The following is an 18,111-nucleotide window of genomic DNA, read 5'->3' on the forward strand; positions in this document are numbered from 1 at the left end:
TCGGTCACGTAGTGTGTCTGTAAAAGTGTGTGTGTATCAGTGTGTGTGTGTATCCGCATCGGTCTAGCAGCGTGTGTTTGTGTGCATCAGTGTGTGTTTTTGTGTCTCAAATCTTTTATGTGTGTGTGTGTGTTTTTGTATGCATCAGTGTGTGATGCACCAAACTGTGTGTGTACCTTTGTGAGTGAATCAGTGTGTATCAAACTGTGTGTGTATATCTTTGTGTAGGAGTGTGTGAATCAAACTGTTTGTATTGGTGTGTGTATCAAACGGAGTGTATCAGTGTGTGTATCAAAGAGCATGTCAGTGTGTGTGTGTGTTTGTATGTGTGTGTGTGTGTGTGTATCCCTATCGGTCTAGCACTATTTGTATCAGTTCGTTTATCAATGTGTGTCTGTATCTCTTTGTATCAAGCTGTGTATATATATGTGTGTGTGTGTGTGTGTGTGTGTGTGTGTGTGTCGTTCCCGGTCTGGCCGTCTGCTTTGAATCTGGCGTTTCCTGGCGGCCACCGCTGTTTTCCAGTCCTGGAACGTGGCGGTGAACAAACCAGCGGGAGTTTGCCAGGACAAACACACACACACACACACACACACACACACACACACACACACACACACACACACACACACACACACACACACACACACACACACACACACACACACACACACACACACACACACACACACACACACACACTCAGAGCAACACCTTGGCAAAGTAACACTGAAGAAAACAGAAAACTCTTGTCTTTTTTTCAAAAACTTTCAGAGGAAGACCTGGACCTGAAGGTTAGCATGGAGAAAGCGCGTCGCCGTGGCAACCGCAGCTTGGGATCAGGGCCCAAATCAGGGTCCTCAAATCCAGTCCATTTATTATGAAGTCAGTTAATTAAACTGTAATTACACAAAGTTTCATCATGACAATAAATACCCGCCGGGAGTCGTGACAACCGTAAAGGGATTTAAGAAAAAAAAAATAGAAAATAAAAATTCGTCGACGACGAGCCGGTTCGCGGGATTCGCCGCGGCGGCGTCATTTCCCCCTTTCCTGCCCTTCCGTCGTCACGGCAACCTGTGAGCGGTTTTCAAAAATGGCCGCCCTCTGCCGTCGCTGATTCAGAAACTTTGATTTAAAAAAAAAAAAAAAAAAAAACAAGAAAAAAAAAGAGAAAAAGCAAAAAAAACCCCAAAAAAACAAGTAGTCGCCATGGTAACGGTCTGCTGCCGGCGCAGAAAACCTGCAGCCGCCCGGGACGAAGAAGAAGAAAAAAAAGTCTCATCCCTCCGAGAGTTTCATCGACTTGGCAGTTTTCGCTCTGAGAGAAAAACAAAAACAAAACAGCAAAGCACCTGGAGACGCCTTCAGTAGCTGAGTGTGTGTGTGTGTGTGTGTGTGTGTGTGTGTGTGTGTCAGTTCGCGTCAGCTGACAGCAGAGGCTCTCTCTCATTGGCCGACGGGCTCCGGGTCCTGGACGGCGCCGCGTCCACGTGGCCTCTATTTCTCTGTCGGGGGGGAAGAAGACACGTATGAGCGAGGCGCGAAAACAAAAACAGGAAGTGGAACCTCCGACCCCCGCTGACTCGTCAAAAACGGTGTATCCTGGCCACCGTTGCCATGGCGATGCCGTTCTGTCTATACGCTGCTACCATGACGACGGCGCTGCCTGTTTATGCTGTTGCGGAGTACGCGCCATCGGAGTAACGGTGTATAAACATAGCAACTGTTGGCATGCTAGCTCTGGCTAGCGACTATCTGATTAGCGGCGACGCTAGCACAACCTGTTACCGTAGAAACAGGTAGAGTCGCTGTTACAGAGCTGCGCTGTCGTTTGTTTATGGACAGGCGGAGACGCTGTTGTCGCTCTGCTCAGAGTAGCAATTTGTAAACAGCTGCACAATCAGAGTAACAGACGGTGTAAGAACAGTCGCTGTCGTAGTGTTACAATAGCAATGTATATAAACACAATGCTAGCAGCGGTTATAGTGATTGTGTTTCTATACACTGTTACCATGACAATGCTAGTAGCTTTTTTGTGAGTGTCATGGTAACGTATATATATATATATATATATATATATATATATATATATATATATATATATATATATATACGTATATATATAAAAACACAATGCTAGTAGCGGTTATAGTGATTGTCATGGTAAAAATGTATATAAACACAATGCTAGCGGCTGTTATAGTGATTGTCATGGTAACAATGTATATAAACACAATGCTAGCTGCTGTTATAGTGATTGTCATGGTAACAATGTATATAAACACAATGCTAGCTGCTGTTATAGTGATTGTCATGGCAACAATGTATATAAACACAATGCTAGCTGCTGTTATAGTGATTGTCATGGTAACAATGTATATAAATACAACGCTAGTAGCGGTTATAGTGATTGTCATGGCAACAATGTATATGAAAACAATGCTAGCGACTGTTATAGTGATTGTCATGGTAACAATGTATATAAACACAATGCTAGCGACTGTTATAGTGATTGTCATGGTAACAATGTATATAAATACAACGCTAGTAGCGGTTATAGTGATTGTCATGGCAACAATGTATATAAACACAATGCTAGCTGCTGTTATAGTGATTGTCATGGTAACAATGTATATAAATACAACGCTAGTAGCGGTTATAGTGATTGTCATGGCAACAATGTATATGAAAACAATGCTAGCGACTGTTATAGTGATTGTCATGGTAACAATGTATATAAACACAAAGCTAGCGACTGTTATAGTGATTGTCATGGTAACGTATATAAACACAATGCTAGTAACGGTTATAGTGATTGTCATGGCAACAATGTATATAAACACAATGCTAGCTGCTGTTCTTGTGATTGTCATGGTAACAATGTATATAAATACAATGCTAGCGACTGTTATAGTGATTGTCATGGTAACAATGTATATAAACACAATGCTAGCAGCTGTTATAGTGATTGTCATGGTAACAATGTATATAAACACAATGCTAGCGGCTGTTATAGTGATTGTCATGGCAACAGTGTATATAAATACAACGCTAGTAGCGGTTATAGTGATTGTGATGGCAACAATGTATATAAACACAATGCTAGCTGCTGTTATAGTGATTGTCATGGCAACAATGTATATAAACACAACGCTAGTAGCGGTTATAGTGATTGTCATGGCAACAATGTATATAAACACAATGCTAGCTGCTGTTATAGAGATTGTCATGGTAACAATGTATATACATACAATGCTAGCGGCTGTTATAGTGATTGTCATGGTAACAATGTATATAAACACAATGCTAGCGGCTGTTTTGTATAAACAGCATGACAGTGCAGCTCTACAACAGCGACTCAGCATTCTTCCACGACTGACCTCCGCACTTTTGTTGCCAATATTTGTTTTTTTTTTTTGTTTTTATTTATTTTTTTATAGAATTCCTCACCAATCCTCACCGTGACGTCAAACCAACCCGCTCCATCTCTTTGCCGTTTCCACGTGGACGCTGACTCGGCGTTCGGTCTTGGGGGAAAAACATCGCGTTGCGCGAGCACACACACACACACACACACACACACACACACAAGCGCGAGTGTTCACCCACCTGGACTCTGCGTCATATATTTCTCCTGTGTTTGTTGGTCATGTGACCCTTTTACCAGGTCGTTATCGCGGGCCTAAAAGACGACCACATGACGCCACGTCAGCCAATCAGGTTCGAGTAGGTGAGGAAAAAAAAAAAAAAAAAAAAAAAGAGGATGGGTTTTTTTTTTTTCGGAGAGGCGGCCATGCCGGGAGGGGAGGTCGGACATGCAGAGAGGACGATCGATTCATGGGATCACAGGAGGCTATCTGATTGGTCGCCATCGTAGCAATCGAGCCGGACGCTACGAGGGAGCGACTCGGCGCTTGATTCGGATTTTTTCGGAACGCGGAGAAAAGGGACGGCGGTTCTACGAACCCCGGGGTTCTGCAGGACGGTGGCGATCACGTCTTTACGGCTCATCTGCGAGGGCGGGAGGACAAGGACGGGCGCCGTCAGACACACCTGACAACCGTTGTCCCCGGCAACCGCTAACCGACGCGACGATTTTGCGTTTTTTTTTTTTTTCTTTCCTTCATAGTTGCAGGCCTCCTGAGGGTGAGGATGTCACGATAGGGAACGCACGCGTTTTTTGGGGGGTTAGTTTAGCTTAGCTTAGCTTAGCTTAGCACGGGGTCGGGAGGAGACAAACGCATGCTCGCCGTTTGTCCGTGGTTGCGAGAAAGTTCCGGAGGCAGGCAACAGGCGGATAAGCGTGCAGTTCCAGAAAATGAGGAACAAATGGATGCAAAATCTAAAAAAAAGGTAATTAATTAATTGACTTGAAGTCACTCAAATTAACTCTTAATCATGACTAACTGTGGCAGCTCTTTAAAAGTGCCTTAATATATGTATAAATTGAATAACTTCCTACAAGGGATTCCTTAAGTATAATAAAAATACATATACAAGTCAAAGAACTCTATTTATTCATATATACGCACACACGCACATTGAATTTAATTCATTTCAGACAGTTTAGGTTGGATTAACTCCAATTAACTATTAATAATCCTGACTAAAGGATTGTTAAGTATAATACAATATGTATGCATACATATATATATATATATATAAATTTATTTCAGCTGAGTTTAACTCAAATTAAATATTAATAATCATAACTAACTGTGAAGGCCCTTTAAGAGTTCCTTGATATATTTATGTGCATTAAATATTGATATATAAAATAATTTCCTGCAAGGAATGAATACATGGAATAGATATAAAAAATAAAATAAATGAGCTTTATATATACATATATATTTTCATACCTATAAAATAATAATATATATTATATATAATTTTTTTTTTTCCTCAATCTGAATTATCCCAAATGAATTAAAATTAAGTTCTTAGTTAAGCATGAGTGGTGCCTTTACATCTGTAAAGTTAATTCATTTCAGACCATTTTAACTTGTATATTTGCATTAAATATTGATATATAAAATAATTTTCCGCAAGGAGTGAATACATGTAATAGATATAAAAAATATAATAAATGAGCTTTATTTAACCCGAATTATCGCAAATGAAGTTTATCAAAATGAAGTTAAGTTAATCATAAGTGGTGCCTTTAAATATTCAAAGTTAATTAATTTCATTTTAACTTGATTAACTCACAGTCACAACTAACTGCGAGGGTCCTTTAAGAGTTCCTTAATATATCTATTTGGATTAAATATTGATATATAAAATAATTTCCAGCATGGAACGAATATATGTAATAGACATAAAAAATAAAATAAATGAGCTTTATATGTATATACATATATATATATACACACACACACACATACATACATATTTATATCTATTTTTTTTTCATACATGTAAAATAATTATATATATATATATTTTTTTTTCCTTAATCTGAATTATCTCAAATGAATTAAAATTAAGTTATTAGTTATAACAAATATATGTAATAGATATAAGAAATATAATAAATGAGCTTTATCTAACCTGAATTATCTCAAATGAAGTTAATTAAAATTAAGTTATATTCAAAGTTAATTAATTTCATTTTAACTTGATTAACTCAAAGTCACAACTAACTGCGACGGCCCTTTAAGAGTTCAAATATATATATATATGTATATATAAAAAGGTCATTTCAGACAAGTTTAACTGAAATAACTTAAAAATCGTCACCAACTGCGAGGGCCTTTTAAGAGTTCCTTATCTGGAAATACACACTCACACACACACATTCAGGCGTATCTCCACCTGAACGTCCTTGTTAGCGTACGTAGCGGCGTTAGCATCACGAGGGTCTGTCCCACCTTCAGCCTGTGATGCACCAACGTGGCCACCAGGACGGTGAGGAAGCCCAGGGCGATGAAGCCGTACTGCATGTACTCCATGACGGCGGGCAGGACCACCAGGTTGGTGTGGAACGTCTCCAGGATGGGGCCGTCGATGTAGCCGCTCTAGATAGCGTAGCGAGGTGAGGAAAAAACAAAACAAGAAGTGGGGACGGAGGAAGCCCTTCCTTACCTCCTGGAACCAGATCATGGGCATCACCACCTCGGAGATCCTCCCGGTTTCCCTGCAGAACAAAAGAGGGGTATGAAAGGGGCCCCCGAAGGCCGAGGGGGCTGAGAAAACAGGAAGTGGCGAGGGTCGCGTTCGTGCCCGGAGGGCGAAGACAATGGTGGGACGCCGGGACGTGAATGGGCGGGCGAGTCGTTCGGGGAGCTTCCTTACGTGATTCCGGACACCCGTTTCATGTAGAGGTTGAGCTGCAGGCGGATGGACACGTTGAGCGGGACGCCCGTCAGCTGCGGAGAGAAGGAATTATCAAAGAAGGCGACGGCGTCCCGAAAGGTTTCTGGAGACCTTGGTGACATTTTGAGGTCTTCAAAGGTCTCCATCAAACGGCAGGAAATCTGAAGACGCTTTTCTTTTTTCTTTAGAGGTTGATTTTCAAAAGAGCCGAGGTGAAAAGCGGTCCCAAAGTGACGTTTATGCCAAATCACGCCATCGTGTGTGTGTGTGTGTGTGTCGGCGGCGGCTTCGTTTGAAGCACCGCACTCCCTTTCATCATCGCCGTCGCCGGGCTCATAAATACATTCGGAAACAATCGGATGGTATGAAAGCGCAGGATGCGTCGCGACCCGGTCTCTCACACACACACACACACACACACACACACACACACGCAATCCACCGCGGACTTGCCAGGAAATGAAAGCGCCCCCGGCGCCCCACAAACGCCGCGGCATTCCTGCCGTGGATTTTAGTTCTAAAAGAAAGCAGCAGCGAAGCTAACGCGCTAGGGCTAGCGATAGCGCGTCGATGTTAAACGGCGGGTAAAGACGCCGAGCCAATCGGAGTGCGGGATACAAAGCAAAATGTTTATTGTAACATCAAAATAATTGAAATAATAGATATGTGGTAGCGACCCTGCTTTGGTAAAAGGTTTGTACCATTTATGAAGCAAAAAAACATGGCGTAGCATAAAATGTGTGAAATTAAAAAATGCTAAAAATCACTAGAATCACTAGTACTAGATTAGGAGACTACAAGTCGCGTTCATGACAGGAAGTTACTGCAGTACTGAGGCTAAAACCAAGGCTACATATCCTGATTTAAATAGCCTGATATTAAAGTCAAGATTCAAATATCTCAATAATTGAGATTTAAATATCCTGATGTTAAATAAAGATTTCAATATACTGATATAAAAGATTTAAATAACATGATAATTGAGACTTAAATATCCTGATGTTAAAGTCAAGATTTAAATATCCCAACATTAAAGATTTAAAAGTCCTGATTTTAAAGATTTAAATATCCTGATATAAAAGATTTTAATATCACGATAATTGAGATCTAAATATCCTGATGTTAAAGTCAGGATTTAAATATCCCAAAATTAAAGATTTAAATATCCTGATGTTAAATAAAGATTTAAATATCCTGATAATTTAGATTTGAATATCATGATAATTGAGATTTAAAGATCCTGATGTTAAAGTAAAGATTTAAATATCCCAACCTTCAAGATTTAACTATCCTGATTTAAAAGATTTAAATATCCTGATGTTAAAGTAAAGAGTTAAATATCATAATTGAGATTTAAAGATCCTGATGTTAAAGTGAAGATTTAAATATCCCAAAATTCAAGACCTAAATATCCTGATTTTATAGATTTAAATATCCTGGGTTTAAAGTCAAGATTTGACTATCCTGACAATTCAGATTTGAATATCCTGATTTTAAAGTAAAGATTAAGAAATCCCAACATGAAAGATTTAAATATCTTGATGTCCAAAGTTTAAAAATCTTGATACTTCAGATTGAAAAATTCTTATCTTAAAGATTTAAATAATCTGATTCTGAAGATCCAAATATCCTGAATATCCAGATATCTAAGAGTTAAAAAAAATCCCGATCTTAAAGATTTAAATATCCTGATCCTTAAGATTAAAATATCCAGAAGTTTAAGATTTGAAATCCTGATATTAAAGATTTAAATATCCCGATCCTTAGGATTAAAATATCCAGAAGTTTAAGATTTGCAATCCTGATATTAAAGATTTAAATATCCTGATCCTTAAGATTCAAATATCCAGAAGTTTAAGATTTGAAATCCTGATATTAAAGATTTAAATATCCCGATCCTTAAGATTAAAATATCCAGAAGTTTAAGATTTGAAATCCTGATATTAAAGATTTAAATATCCTGACACTCAAGATTTAAATTCCCGACTGTTTTTCTTAATCCGGGATTAACTTCGTCTAATCCGCACTCGATGGTTTTATGATCTGTTTTCTTAAACTATCCGTCCTTTCATAACAAGATTACTTTTTACGACGACGATAAAATCGTAAATCCCGATAGCTGATGTCATCCCGCCCCGAGCGCACCCGGCGACCGGGTTTACTAATTAACCCGATCAACATGGCGGCCGCTCGCCGTTATCGGACGCCGGCGAAATCGTCCAATTACGAGAAACGTCCAATTACCTTATCGGGCGGCGTAAACGTGGCAGCGCTGATAAAGCGACCTACTTTTAGCGGACGAAGGACGGCGAGGAGGACCGGCGGCCATCCACTTCCTGTCCGAAGTGTGTGTGTGTGTGTGTGTGTGTGTGTGTGTGTGTGTGTGTGAGCTCACCGGGTGGATGTCGATGAAGAGCCCGTGCTCCTCCTCGTTGGGGTTCAGGCCGTTGACGAAGTCCAGCAGGACGGGGTCGGCGTTGAAGAAGTGAGGATGAGAGATGAAGACCGGAGAGTCTGAGGAGAAGAAGAACTCCTTCAGAACGTCCAAGATGCAACTCAGATGTTCTTCCACCTCAGAGCTTCCAGCCTTAAAGCTACAGTTTCACCTTTAGAACTGATGTTGCACCTTAACACCGGAAGTTCTGCCTTAAAACGCAACTCAAAACTCGATGATCGGTCTTGAATCTCCACTTTCTGCTGTAAAACCCGACCTTCCGCCTTCACGCCGCGCAGTTCGTCTTAACGTTGAATTTTCGGCCTTAAAATTCAACTTTCCAGGGGAAAAACTTGACTGTCTGCCGTTAAACTCGACTTTCTGCCGTTAAACTCGACTTTCTGCCGTTAAACTCGACTTCTTGCCGTTAAACTCGACTTCCTGCCGTTAAACTCGACTTCCTGCCGTTAAACTCGACTTCTTGCAGTAAACCCGACTTCCTGCCGTGAAACCCGACTGTCTGCCGTTAAACTCGACTTCTTGCCGTAAACTCGACTTCTTGCAGTAAACCCGACTTCCTGCCGTGAAACCCGACTTCCTGCCGTTAAACTCGACTTCTTGCAGTAAAACTCGACTTCTTGCCGTAAAACTCGACTTCTTGCCGTAAAACTCGACTTCTTGCCGTAAAACTCGACTTCTTGCCGTAAAACTCGACTTCTTGCCGTGAAACCCGACTGTCTGCCGTTAAACTCGACTGTCTGCCGTTAAACTCGACTTCTTGCAGTAAACCCGACTTCCTGCCGTAAAACTCGACTTCCTGCCGTAAAATCCGACCTTCTGCCATAACACTACACATTGCGCCTTAACGCCTCAACTTTATAGCGTAAAACTCCACTATCTGCCGTAAAACTCGACTTTCCCCCGTAAAACTCAGCTTTCTGCCGTAAAACTCAACCATCCGCCATAAAACTCGACTTTCTGCCGTAAAATTTAACTATCCGCCATAAAACTTGGCTTTCTGCAGTAGAACCCAATTATCCGCCGTAAAACTCGACTTTCTGCCGTAAAACTCAACTACCCGCTGTAAAACTCGACCTTCCGCCTTAACACTGCACAGGCCACCTTCACGACAAATTTTCTGCTTTAAAATTCAACTTTATAGCGTAAAACTTAACTATCTGCCGTAAAACTCGACTTTCTGCAGTAAAACTCGACTTTCTGCTGTAAAACTCGACTTTCTGCCTTAAAACTTGACTTTCTGCCGTAAAACTCGACTTTCTGCCGTAAAACTCGACTTTCTGCCTTAAAACTCGACTTTCTGCCTTAAAACTCAACTTTCTGCCGTAAAACTCAGCTTTCTGCCTTAAAACTCGACTTTCTGCCGTAAAACTCGACTTTCTGCCGTAAAACTCGACTTTCTGCCTTAAAACTCGACTTTCTGCCGTAAAACTCGGCTTTCCGCCATAAAACTCGACTTTCTCCCGTAAAACTTGACTTACCGCCGTAAATCTCTACTTTCCACCTTAACGCCAGACAATCCACCGAATGCTAACACTTCGACCATCAACTTTCCACCTTCCGACGTGGAAACCTGCCAACAGTCACTCCCCGTTCCGACTCCCGCGGAGTTGGTCACGTGATCCTCTGCGGCCAATCAGGAGAGACCACCCCCCGCCATTCATTTGTATCCTCGCCCCTTAGTTGCCAGAGGCGACTCACTGTGGCGGCAGCTGCTGACGTTGAGGAGTCCCGACTGCCGGCAGGGGCAGAAGCCCTCGTTGGGGGCGTAGTCGGTACCGTTAGCGAAAAGGGTCTTCGGTGCTACGTAGCGATACAGCGGGATCCCCTTCAGCTCGCCGGGCCGCTGGTACACCAGCTCCATGGACCTGCGATGGACCAGAACCAGTCAAAACACGCCCCCCCCATTCAGTCGGTAGTCTTTGGGAAGAGGCAAGAAGTGACTTCCTGGACTTCCTGGAGTTCCCAAAACAACCGAGGGGGGATTGACGAACCCGGAGACGCCCCTGACCTGCAGGCGTCCGGACTGTAGAAGGGTAGCGTCGTCTCCTTGGTCATGAAGGGGGGCCACATCTGACCGGCGGTACCGTTGATCATGTTGCACTGGGGCGTCCTCCAGTAGTTCAGCTACCGCGCAAGGACACACAAGCTATCAACACTCCACCTGAACGTTGACCACGGTAGCCAAGACGGCGGCGCTCTCACCTCCGTCATGCCGTTCCACGAGTCGACGCGGTGCACGTTCCTGATGTCGTCCTGCCCGGTGAAGATGGTGAACAGGCCCGTGTTGGAGTTGTTGAACTGGATCCAGAAAGAAGGGGGAACAAAGGGAAGGGAGGCGCTCGTGAGAAGGTCGCGGCAAGAGGGGTCGGGATTAGTCGAGGTCGTCCTTACCTCGGCGAAAAGGCCGAACTTCCCTGAGGAGGGCAGCATGCCGGGAAGGTACTTGTTGAGGAAGTCCACCAGGCCGCTGTCGTAGCCCCACATCAGCTCGCCCACCGTCTTGGTAAGGAAGGGACCCTCCTTGAAGGTCTTGAAGGTGGCGCTGATCATCATGCGCACGGGGAACGGCAGCGATTCCATCATCACCGCGGCGCCCTGCCGAGCCACGGCAAAGAGACGCCACTTCTTATTTCGACACTTAACACTCGACATTCCACCTTAAAGCAAGACATACCCAACTTAAGGCGCCAAGTTGTGCCTTAGCATCTAAGGCGACGTTCTGCATCGAGGGACAACATCCGACCTTGACACTAAGCTAACTCCCTCAACTTAACTGGACGTGCTACCTTAGCATCGAACTTTTCAGCTCAACGCATGCCGGTCCACCTTGAAGCTAATCTTTCTACACTAGCGCTCGACTTCCCACGCTGTGACATAACTGTGTTCGCTGTGATATAACTGATATATTGATCGGGTCTCATTCATGTTTACGATCCGTGGTTTATTGACGACACTGATGAAACTTGATAGGTCAACGTGGCGCTGGACTTTCTCTTTAAACTCCGGTCCACCTTCACACTAAGAGTACAAATTACTCCTCCACTTGGAGCTCGGATTTCCACCTCTATACGCAACATTTTAGCCTTAGCTTTTTTTGCCTTTGCGAGTCACTTGGCAGCCTCAGTGAGTAATTCCACAGCCTCAGTAAGCAAATTTTTAGCCCCATCCAGTAACTCAGTAGCCTTTGCAAGGCTACTCGGTAACATCAGCAAGTCACTTGGCATAATCAGCGAGTGACTTTTTAGCCTCAACAAATAACTCTGTAGCCTCAGCAAGTGACATTTTAGCCTCAACAGAGCTTGGTAGCCTCAGCCAGAGACTTGGTAGCCTCAATGATTGACTTTTAAGCCCTGGCGAGTGACTTGGTAGCCTCAGTGAGTGACTCAGTAGCCGTTGCGAAGCTACTTGGTAACATCAGCAAATCACGTTGTATTATCAGTGAGTTACCAAACCAATAACTACTCGGTAGCCTCAGCGAGAGACTTGGTAGCCTCAATGATTGACTTTTTAGCCCAGGCGAGGAACTTGGTAGCCTCAGCGGGTGACTATTTAGCCTCAGAAGAGCTTTGTAGCCTCAGTGACAGACTGAGTAGCCTCAGCAAGTTACTTGGTGTTTTCAGCAAGTGACTTTTTAGCGCCAGGAAGTGACTTTAGCCTCAGAAAGTGACATTTTAGCCTCAGCAGAGCTCAATAGCCTCAGCGAGAGACTCGGTAGCCTCAATGATTGACTTTTAACCACAGGCAAGTGACTTGATGGCCTCAGCGAGAGACTTTTCAGCATCAGCAGAACTCCGTAGCCTCAGGGAGAGACTCGGTAGCCTAAATGATTGACTTTTAAGCCCAGGCGAGTGACTTGGTAGCCTTAGCAGAGCTCAGTAGCCTCAGCGAGAGACTCGGTGGCCTAAATGATTGACTTTTAAGCCCAGGCGAGTGACTTGGTAGCCTTAGCAAGAGACTTTTTAGCCTCAGCAGAGCTCAGTAGCCTCAGTGAGAGACTGAGTAGCCTAAGGGAGTTACTTGATATTATCAGCAAGTGACTTTTTAGCCTAGCAAATGACTTTAGCCTTAGTAAGTGACTTTTTAGCCTCAACAGAGCTCGGTTGCCTCAACAAGAGACTCGGTAGCCTCAATGATTGACTTTTAAGCCCAGGCAAGTGACTTGGTAGCCTAAGCGAGGCTACGTGGTAACATCAGCAAGTCACTTGGCATAATCAGCGAGTGACTTTTTAGCCCCAACAAATGACTCTGTAGCCTCAGCAAGTGACATCATAGCCTCAACAGAGCTCGGTAGCCTCAGCCAGAGACTCGGTAGCCTCAATGATTGACTTTTAAGCCCTGGCGAGTGACTTGGTAGCCTCTGCGAGGGACTTTTCAGCCTCAGTGAGTGACTTTAAAACTTGAACTCCCACTTTAACACTCGACTTTCTTCCTCCGAAACTGAATGTCACAATCATTACATTAATTGTTTCTCATTCCGCCTGCTGTATTGGGGCCGGAACGTCCAACATTTACGATCCGAGGTTTATTGACGACGGCGATAAAACTTGATAGGTCAATAGCTCGGCGGGGATGTCACCGGCCCGCGGCGCCACACGACCTCAAATCACTGACAAGCAAACCTAACGTCGTATTTTTACTGTTATCACATTCACACCCAATAATTATCTGCGTGACGAGACTCCATCCCTTCCTCCTCCTTACCAGAACCAGCATGTTGGGGATGGTCACCACGTCCGACTCGTTCCCGGACGACATTTCCGGCTCGAAGTAGTAGCGGCGGTACTCGCGGTACGACACGGTGGCGTTGTCGTGGAAGGTGATGTTGTCCTTCTGGATACGCTTCCTGTGTGTGAGAGGCCGCATCTATTTTTTTTTTTTAGCCAAAACGCGCCGTCCAATGTTGTGCACAATTTGAGAAAATTGAGAAACAGTGGGTTAAGTCAAGGACACGTAGGGGTTAAAGGCCCATCCCTGCCCTATCGCCACTGATGAGGCTGATTAGTGTTATAACACCGTCACGACAATTTTACAACCGGCTAACAAGCAGCTGGTTAATGTTGAACTAGTGTTTGTCAACACACCGGCTCCCTTATGTAAACTCCACTCCGGGTTTACAAAGAAATACCCATTTACTTGGACACATAAAGCAGATCATTTTTGAATAACGTGGTAATAACGCCTGCCCTCCGAGCCCGAGTGGCGAGACAGGGAGGGAAGAAAAGGGGGTGTAAAGTAGGTCAGACACATGCCTTATATTAGGATGCATAGAACAGTTACATAACAAAGGAGCTGTGCACCCCGGGAGGCGAGTTCTGGGGCATTTTTTGCCCAGTGGGATATCCTCAGATGGGAATGGCGGGGTGGGGAGCGTGAAAACACTAGCTTACATCTTGGCCCCGATCATACCGGACTCATCCGGGTAGGGGGAAGATGGAGAGCAGGGGTCGGCAGAAATGAACCCCCGGCGAAGAGGAAAGCTCAATATTCCTCTGTGGAAAGGGGCGGGGGCAAGACATGTACACTCAAGGACAGCGCAAGAAGAGGAACGTGATGTAGTCTTACAAAACGCCGGCGCTATCGGACCCGGGGTCGGTGCAAAGGGCGCTGATACGGGACAACCCGCAACCCACCTGTAGACGTAGGGCCCCTTCTGCTCCACCATGGGCTTCTCCCCGTTGAGGATCTCCTTGGGGTTGAGGACGTTGAAGAAGTAGACGGACATGTAGAAGGGCACGGGCACGTCCTTCCACATGGTGTAGGAGACCTCGTTCTTTGGGTCGATCACCGTGTTCTGGGGAGGAGAAGAAGCCGGGGTTTCGGATGAAGGCCCTTGTAACAACATGTCCCAGATTTTACAAAGTCTACGCAGATTAGATCATCTAATCTCAACCCCCTCCACTGTGGCATCCCTGATAAACAGCCGCCACTCACCTGATCCTTGAAATCCACTATTTTGGGGGTGATAATAAAACACATTTCTAAATAATTCGACCTTCAATCTCTGATTTCCAATTTGGCGAGATTTGGGAACACGGGAAAACACGAGATTTCGCCCAAATCTCGCGATACCCGGCTGCCTACCTGTGTTTGTTTACAGGTGCGGAGCGCAGGCTATCGACTAGGTATCTAGACAGGTATCGGCGTCACGCACAGTCACGCACACTCGCAAACGCACTCACCTTGGCGACCTGGTCGTCGATAACCAGCGGACCCACGAACAGCAGCACCGTCCCGAAGGACAAGGTGATCACGCCGGCAACCATGAAACCCACGGCCACCTTAGCCGCGCGTACGGCCATTATCCCTTTTTAAACGACTATAACCGATACATACATCAAAAAAAAGGGAAAAAAAAATCAACGAAAAAAACAACAAAAAGTTGTTTTATTTTTACAAACGTTCGCCAGAGCCGCGGCTCCGAGCTTGCGAGCGCACCGCGCCGGCACACCTGCGGATCGATATCCCACGCTCGACCTGCATAATGATGTCGACGCCGGGATTTATAGTCCCCCGGATGTGCGGTACTTCCGGGTTTGCCGCGCGGTGCATTGTGGGAAATGTAGTCCTCGCCGGGGAGGGAGAGAAGGAACGAGTCTATTGTCTTCATTTAGAAGACGTTTTATTATTATTTGCTTTGCGGGTCCAGGGAATCGTGTATATTTATTTTTTAAAAAGTCATCAGAGAGGCTTCTTCAGTCCAGAAGAACTTTATTATCCTTTTTTTTATTTATTTATTTATTTATTTATTTTACTGTTGATACAATTTTCTACTATTATTTATTATTGTTATTTTCTTGTAACTCTGGCAGAATCCCCTTTGGGATAAATAAAGTTCTCCTTATTCTTATATTATTATTATTATTATTATTATCATTAGCATGTTTGCTTGAAGGATCTTGAAAATCTGACATATTTATATTTTTAATAAAACAAAAAACAAACCAAACCAAACCTCCGAGAGGCTTCTCCAGTTCTGAAGAACTTTTATTTATTATTATTATTATTATTATTGTTGTTGTTGTGATTTTTATTTGCATGGTTGCTTCGAGGGTCTTAGAAATCATATATATTTAAAAAAAAAGACTTCTGAGAGGCGTCTTCAGTTCAGAAAAAACTTTATCATCATTATATTATTAATATTATTATTATTATTAACAGCGTGTTTGCTTCATGGATCTTGAAAATCTGACATATTTATATTTTTAATAAAAACAAAAACAAACAAAATCAACTTTGAATGGCTTCTCCAGTTCTGAAGATCTATATTGTTATTATTATTATTATTATTGTTGTTGTTTTTGTTGTTATTCTTATTTGCGTGTTTGCTTTGTGGGTCTCTATATTTTAAAGAAAGGCTTCAGAGGCGCTTATTTTGTTATGAAGAACTTTATTATTATTGTTATTAATTATTATTATTATTATTATTAGTCATAGTATGTGTGCTTGGTGGGTCTTGGAAATCTTTTCAATAAAAACAAAAGAAATATCTTCCAAGAGGCTTCTTCACTTCTTTATTATAATTTTTATTATTATTTGCATGTTTGGTTTGTGGATCTCATAGTTTTTTGTTTTTTTTTTTTTCATTTAAAAAAACAAAACTGCAAACGGTGGATCTCCAGGCGGAGGATGCTGAGGTCGGAGAACGAAGCGACCTGATGTTTCTCTCAGGGCGCTTTGAGGCAGTTAAGACACAAAAGTCGTAGAAAGTCATGTCTTGCGTCGGAAATGTGCTTTTTATTTCTAAAATGTGAATTGCGACCAACTTTTTTAGACCATCCGCTGCCGGCTTTCTTTACTTTAATAAACTTAATAGCTCCAATATTCGCATTGTATTTAAACTTTTGAGGAAACTGCGACCCAGTTATACATAAAAAAATGTACGATTTAGAGACATTTTAAAAGAAAAACGTCGGATTTGATAAATGAAAGCTTAAAAATGGTTTTCCCTTATGTTTAATATTGTTTTTTTGTCAGTGGCAGTTAGCAAATGCACATAGCAAGATGTGAATACCTGATAAAATTGCATTAAAATGACATATATTTATGTAAATAAATATAACATCTCTGGATCCCTTCAAAATAGTGTCACATAGGAATTGTTTAATAAATAAGAAGAATCATTTATTCTTAAAAAAAAACCAAAACAACAATCTGATTATCTTAATAGACTCTGATTTTTTTTTTGTTGTTTATTTTATAGAAATAAGTCACATTTGAAGGGTGTCAAATAGAAATAGGAATATTTAGTTATTTATTTTAATATCAAAATAGATTTTTTTTTTTTTTTAAATGTATTTTTTCTCAACCAGTGCCCGACTCACCTTCTTGACTTGGCTCTTCATCACCGCCGGCCCGACGAACAGCAGGATGAATCCGAAGACGGTGGTGAGCGTCCCCATCACCAGGAAGCCCAGGGCCACCTTGGACTTGTTGATCGCCATGGCAACAGAGGGGGGGGGGGGGGGAGTCGACGGCCGCCTCCTGGTAGATGATGTCGGTTTTGGCGTTCGGGGTGTGTTTGTGTCGCGGGTGCGTCGCTCTAGAGTCCCGCCATGTGCCGGGGGAGAAGGTGGCGGAGGAGGCGGCGGAGAAAAGCTGTGCTCCAGCCAGACGCTGGCGTTTATAGTCCGCAAGCCCCGCCCCCTTCGGGGGGAGGGGGGGGGGAGGGGGCGCCGACTCTGGCCTGAGCGTGCGTGAAAAGTCCGATGGAAGACCTTGAGAACAAAAGGGGAATAAATGAAACAGAACATCCTGACGTTGCTGCTTCCTCGGAGAGGCGCTTTAAGAGCCCCCCCCTTCCACACACACACACACACACACACAAACACACACACACACACACACGAGCTTGGACCGAACTTCACGTCTCGTTCCTCGGAGCGTGCACGCCTCCCCTTGGCATGAGCGTGAGAGGAGCGACCCGATCAGCATGTAGGGATTAGGAACCGACGTCTGCAGGTGACGGCTAGGAGAGTGATGTGTGAATGACAGGGTGAAAAGTTTGTTTGTTTTCTAGATATGAATGACAGGGTGAAAAGTTTGTTTGTTTTCTAGATATGAATGACAGGGTGAATAGTTTGTTTTCTAGATATGAATGACAGGGTGAATAGTTTGTTTTCTAGATATGAATGGGAGGGTGAATAGTTCCTTTTCTACGTATTAATGAATTGATTAATGTATGTTTGTTTTCTAGATGTGAATGAGTGGATTAATAGTTTGTTTTTTTCTAGATATGAATGACAGGGTGAAAAGTTTGTTTTCTAGATATGAATGACAGGGTGAAAAGTTTGTTTGTTTTCTAGATATGAATGACAGGGTGAATAGTTTGTTTTCTA

General features: G+C 43.2%; 1 protein-coding gene across 7 annotated transcripts; it reads right to left on the bottom strand.

Annotated features, from left to right (window-relative positions):
• Positions 1 to 1,153: 1,153 nt before the first annotated feature.
• scarb1 (scavenger receptor class B, member 1) lies at positions 1,154 to 17,364 on the bottom strand. 7 transcript variants are annotated; one of them, XM_086152833.1, is made up of 14 exons: positions 17,098 to 17,364; positions 14,407 to 14,567; positions 13,478 to 13,619; positions 11,168 to 11,371; positions 10,979 to 11,074; positions 10,785 to 10,900; positions 10,475 to 10,641; positions 8,717 to 8,835; positions 6,301 to 6,374; positions 6,091 to 6,142; positions 5,877 to 6,023; positions 3,970 to 4,014; positions 3,613 to 3,685; positions 1,154 to 1,508 (listed from the first exon to the last, which is right to left on the bottom strand). In XM_086152833.1, the coding sequence occupies exons 1-14, from the start codon at positions 17,215 to 17,217 to the stop codon at positions 1,501 to 1,503; spliced, it is 1,524 nt and encodes a 507-aa protein (XP_086008959.1). In that variant the 5' UTR covers positions 17,218 to 17,364; the 3' UTR covers positions 1,154 to 1,500. The 7 variants fall into 7 exon arrangements, with proteins under 7 accessions (XP_086008959.1, XP_086008960.1, XP_086008962.1 ...); XM_086152834.1 differs by lacking the exon at positions 17,098 to 17,364 and adding an exon at positions 14,956 to 15,271; XM_086152836.1 differs by lacking the exon at positions 3,970 to 4,014.
• Between the last annotated feature and the right edge of the window lie 747 nt (positions 17,365 to 18,111).

This window comes from Fistularia commersonii, chromosome 9, assembly GCF_037954325.1.
Source record: "Fistularia commersonii isolate RoL2024-O1a breed Wild chromosome 9, RoL_Fcom_v1.0, whole genome shotgun sequence".
NCBI classification, from domain to species: Eukaryota; Metazoa; Chordata; class Actinopteri; order Syngnathiformes; family Fistulariidae; genus Fistularia; species Fistularia commersonii.

Bases quoted from the DNA above. Each gene is read 5' to 3' on its own strand.
- scarb1 (XM_086152831.1), bottom strand. From the start codon at position 17,217: ATGGCGATCAACAAGTCCAAGGTGGCCCTGGGCTTCCTGGTGATGGGG. The intron at 10,642-10,784 runs GTCAGGGGCGTC...GGTCCATCGCAG, and splicing joins TACAGTCCGGACGCCTGCAG to GTCCATGGAGCTGGTGTACC. The intron at 6,375-8,716 runs GTGAGCTCACAC...TTCTCTCCGCAG, and splicing joins TCTTCATCGACATCCACCCG to CTGACGGGCGTCCCGCTCAA.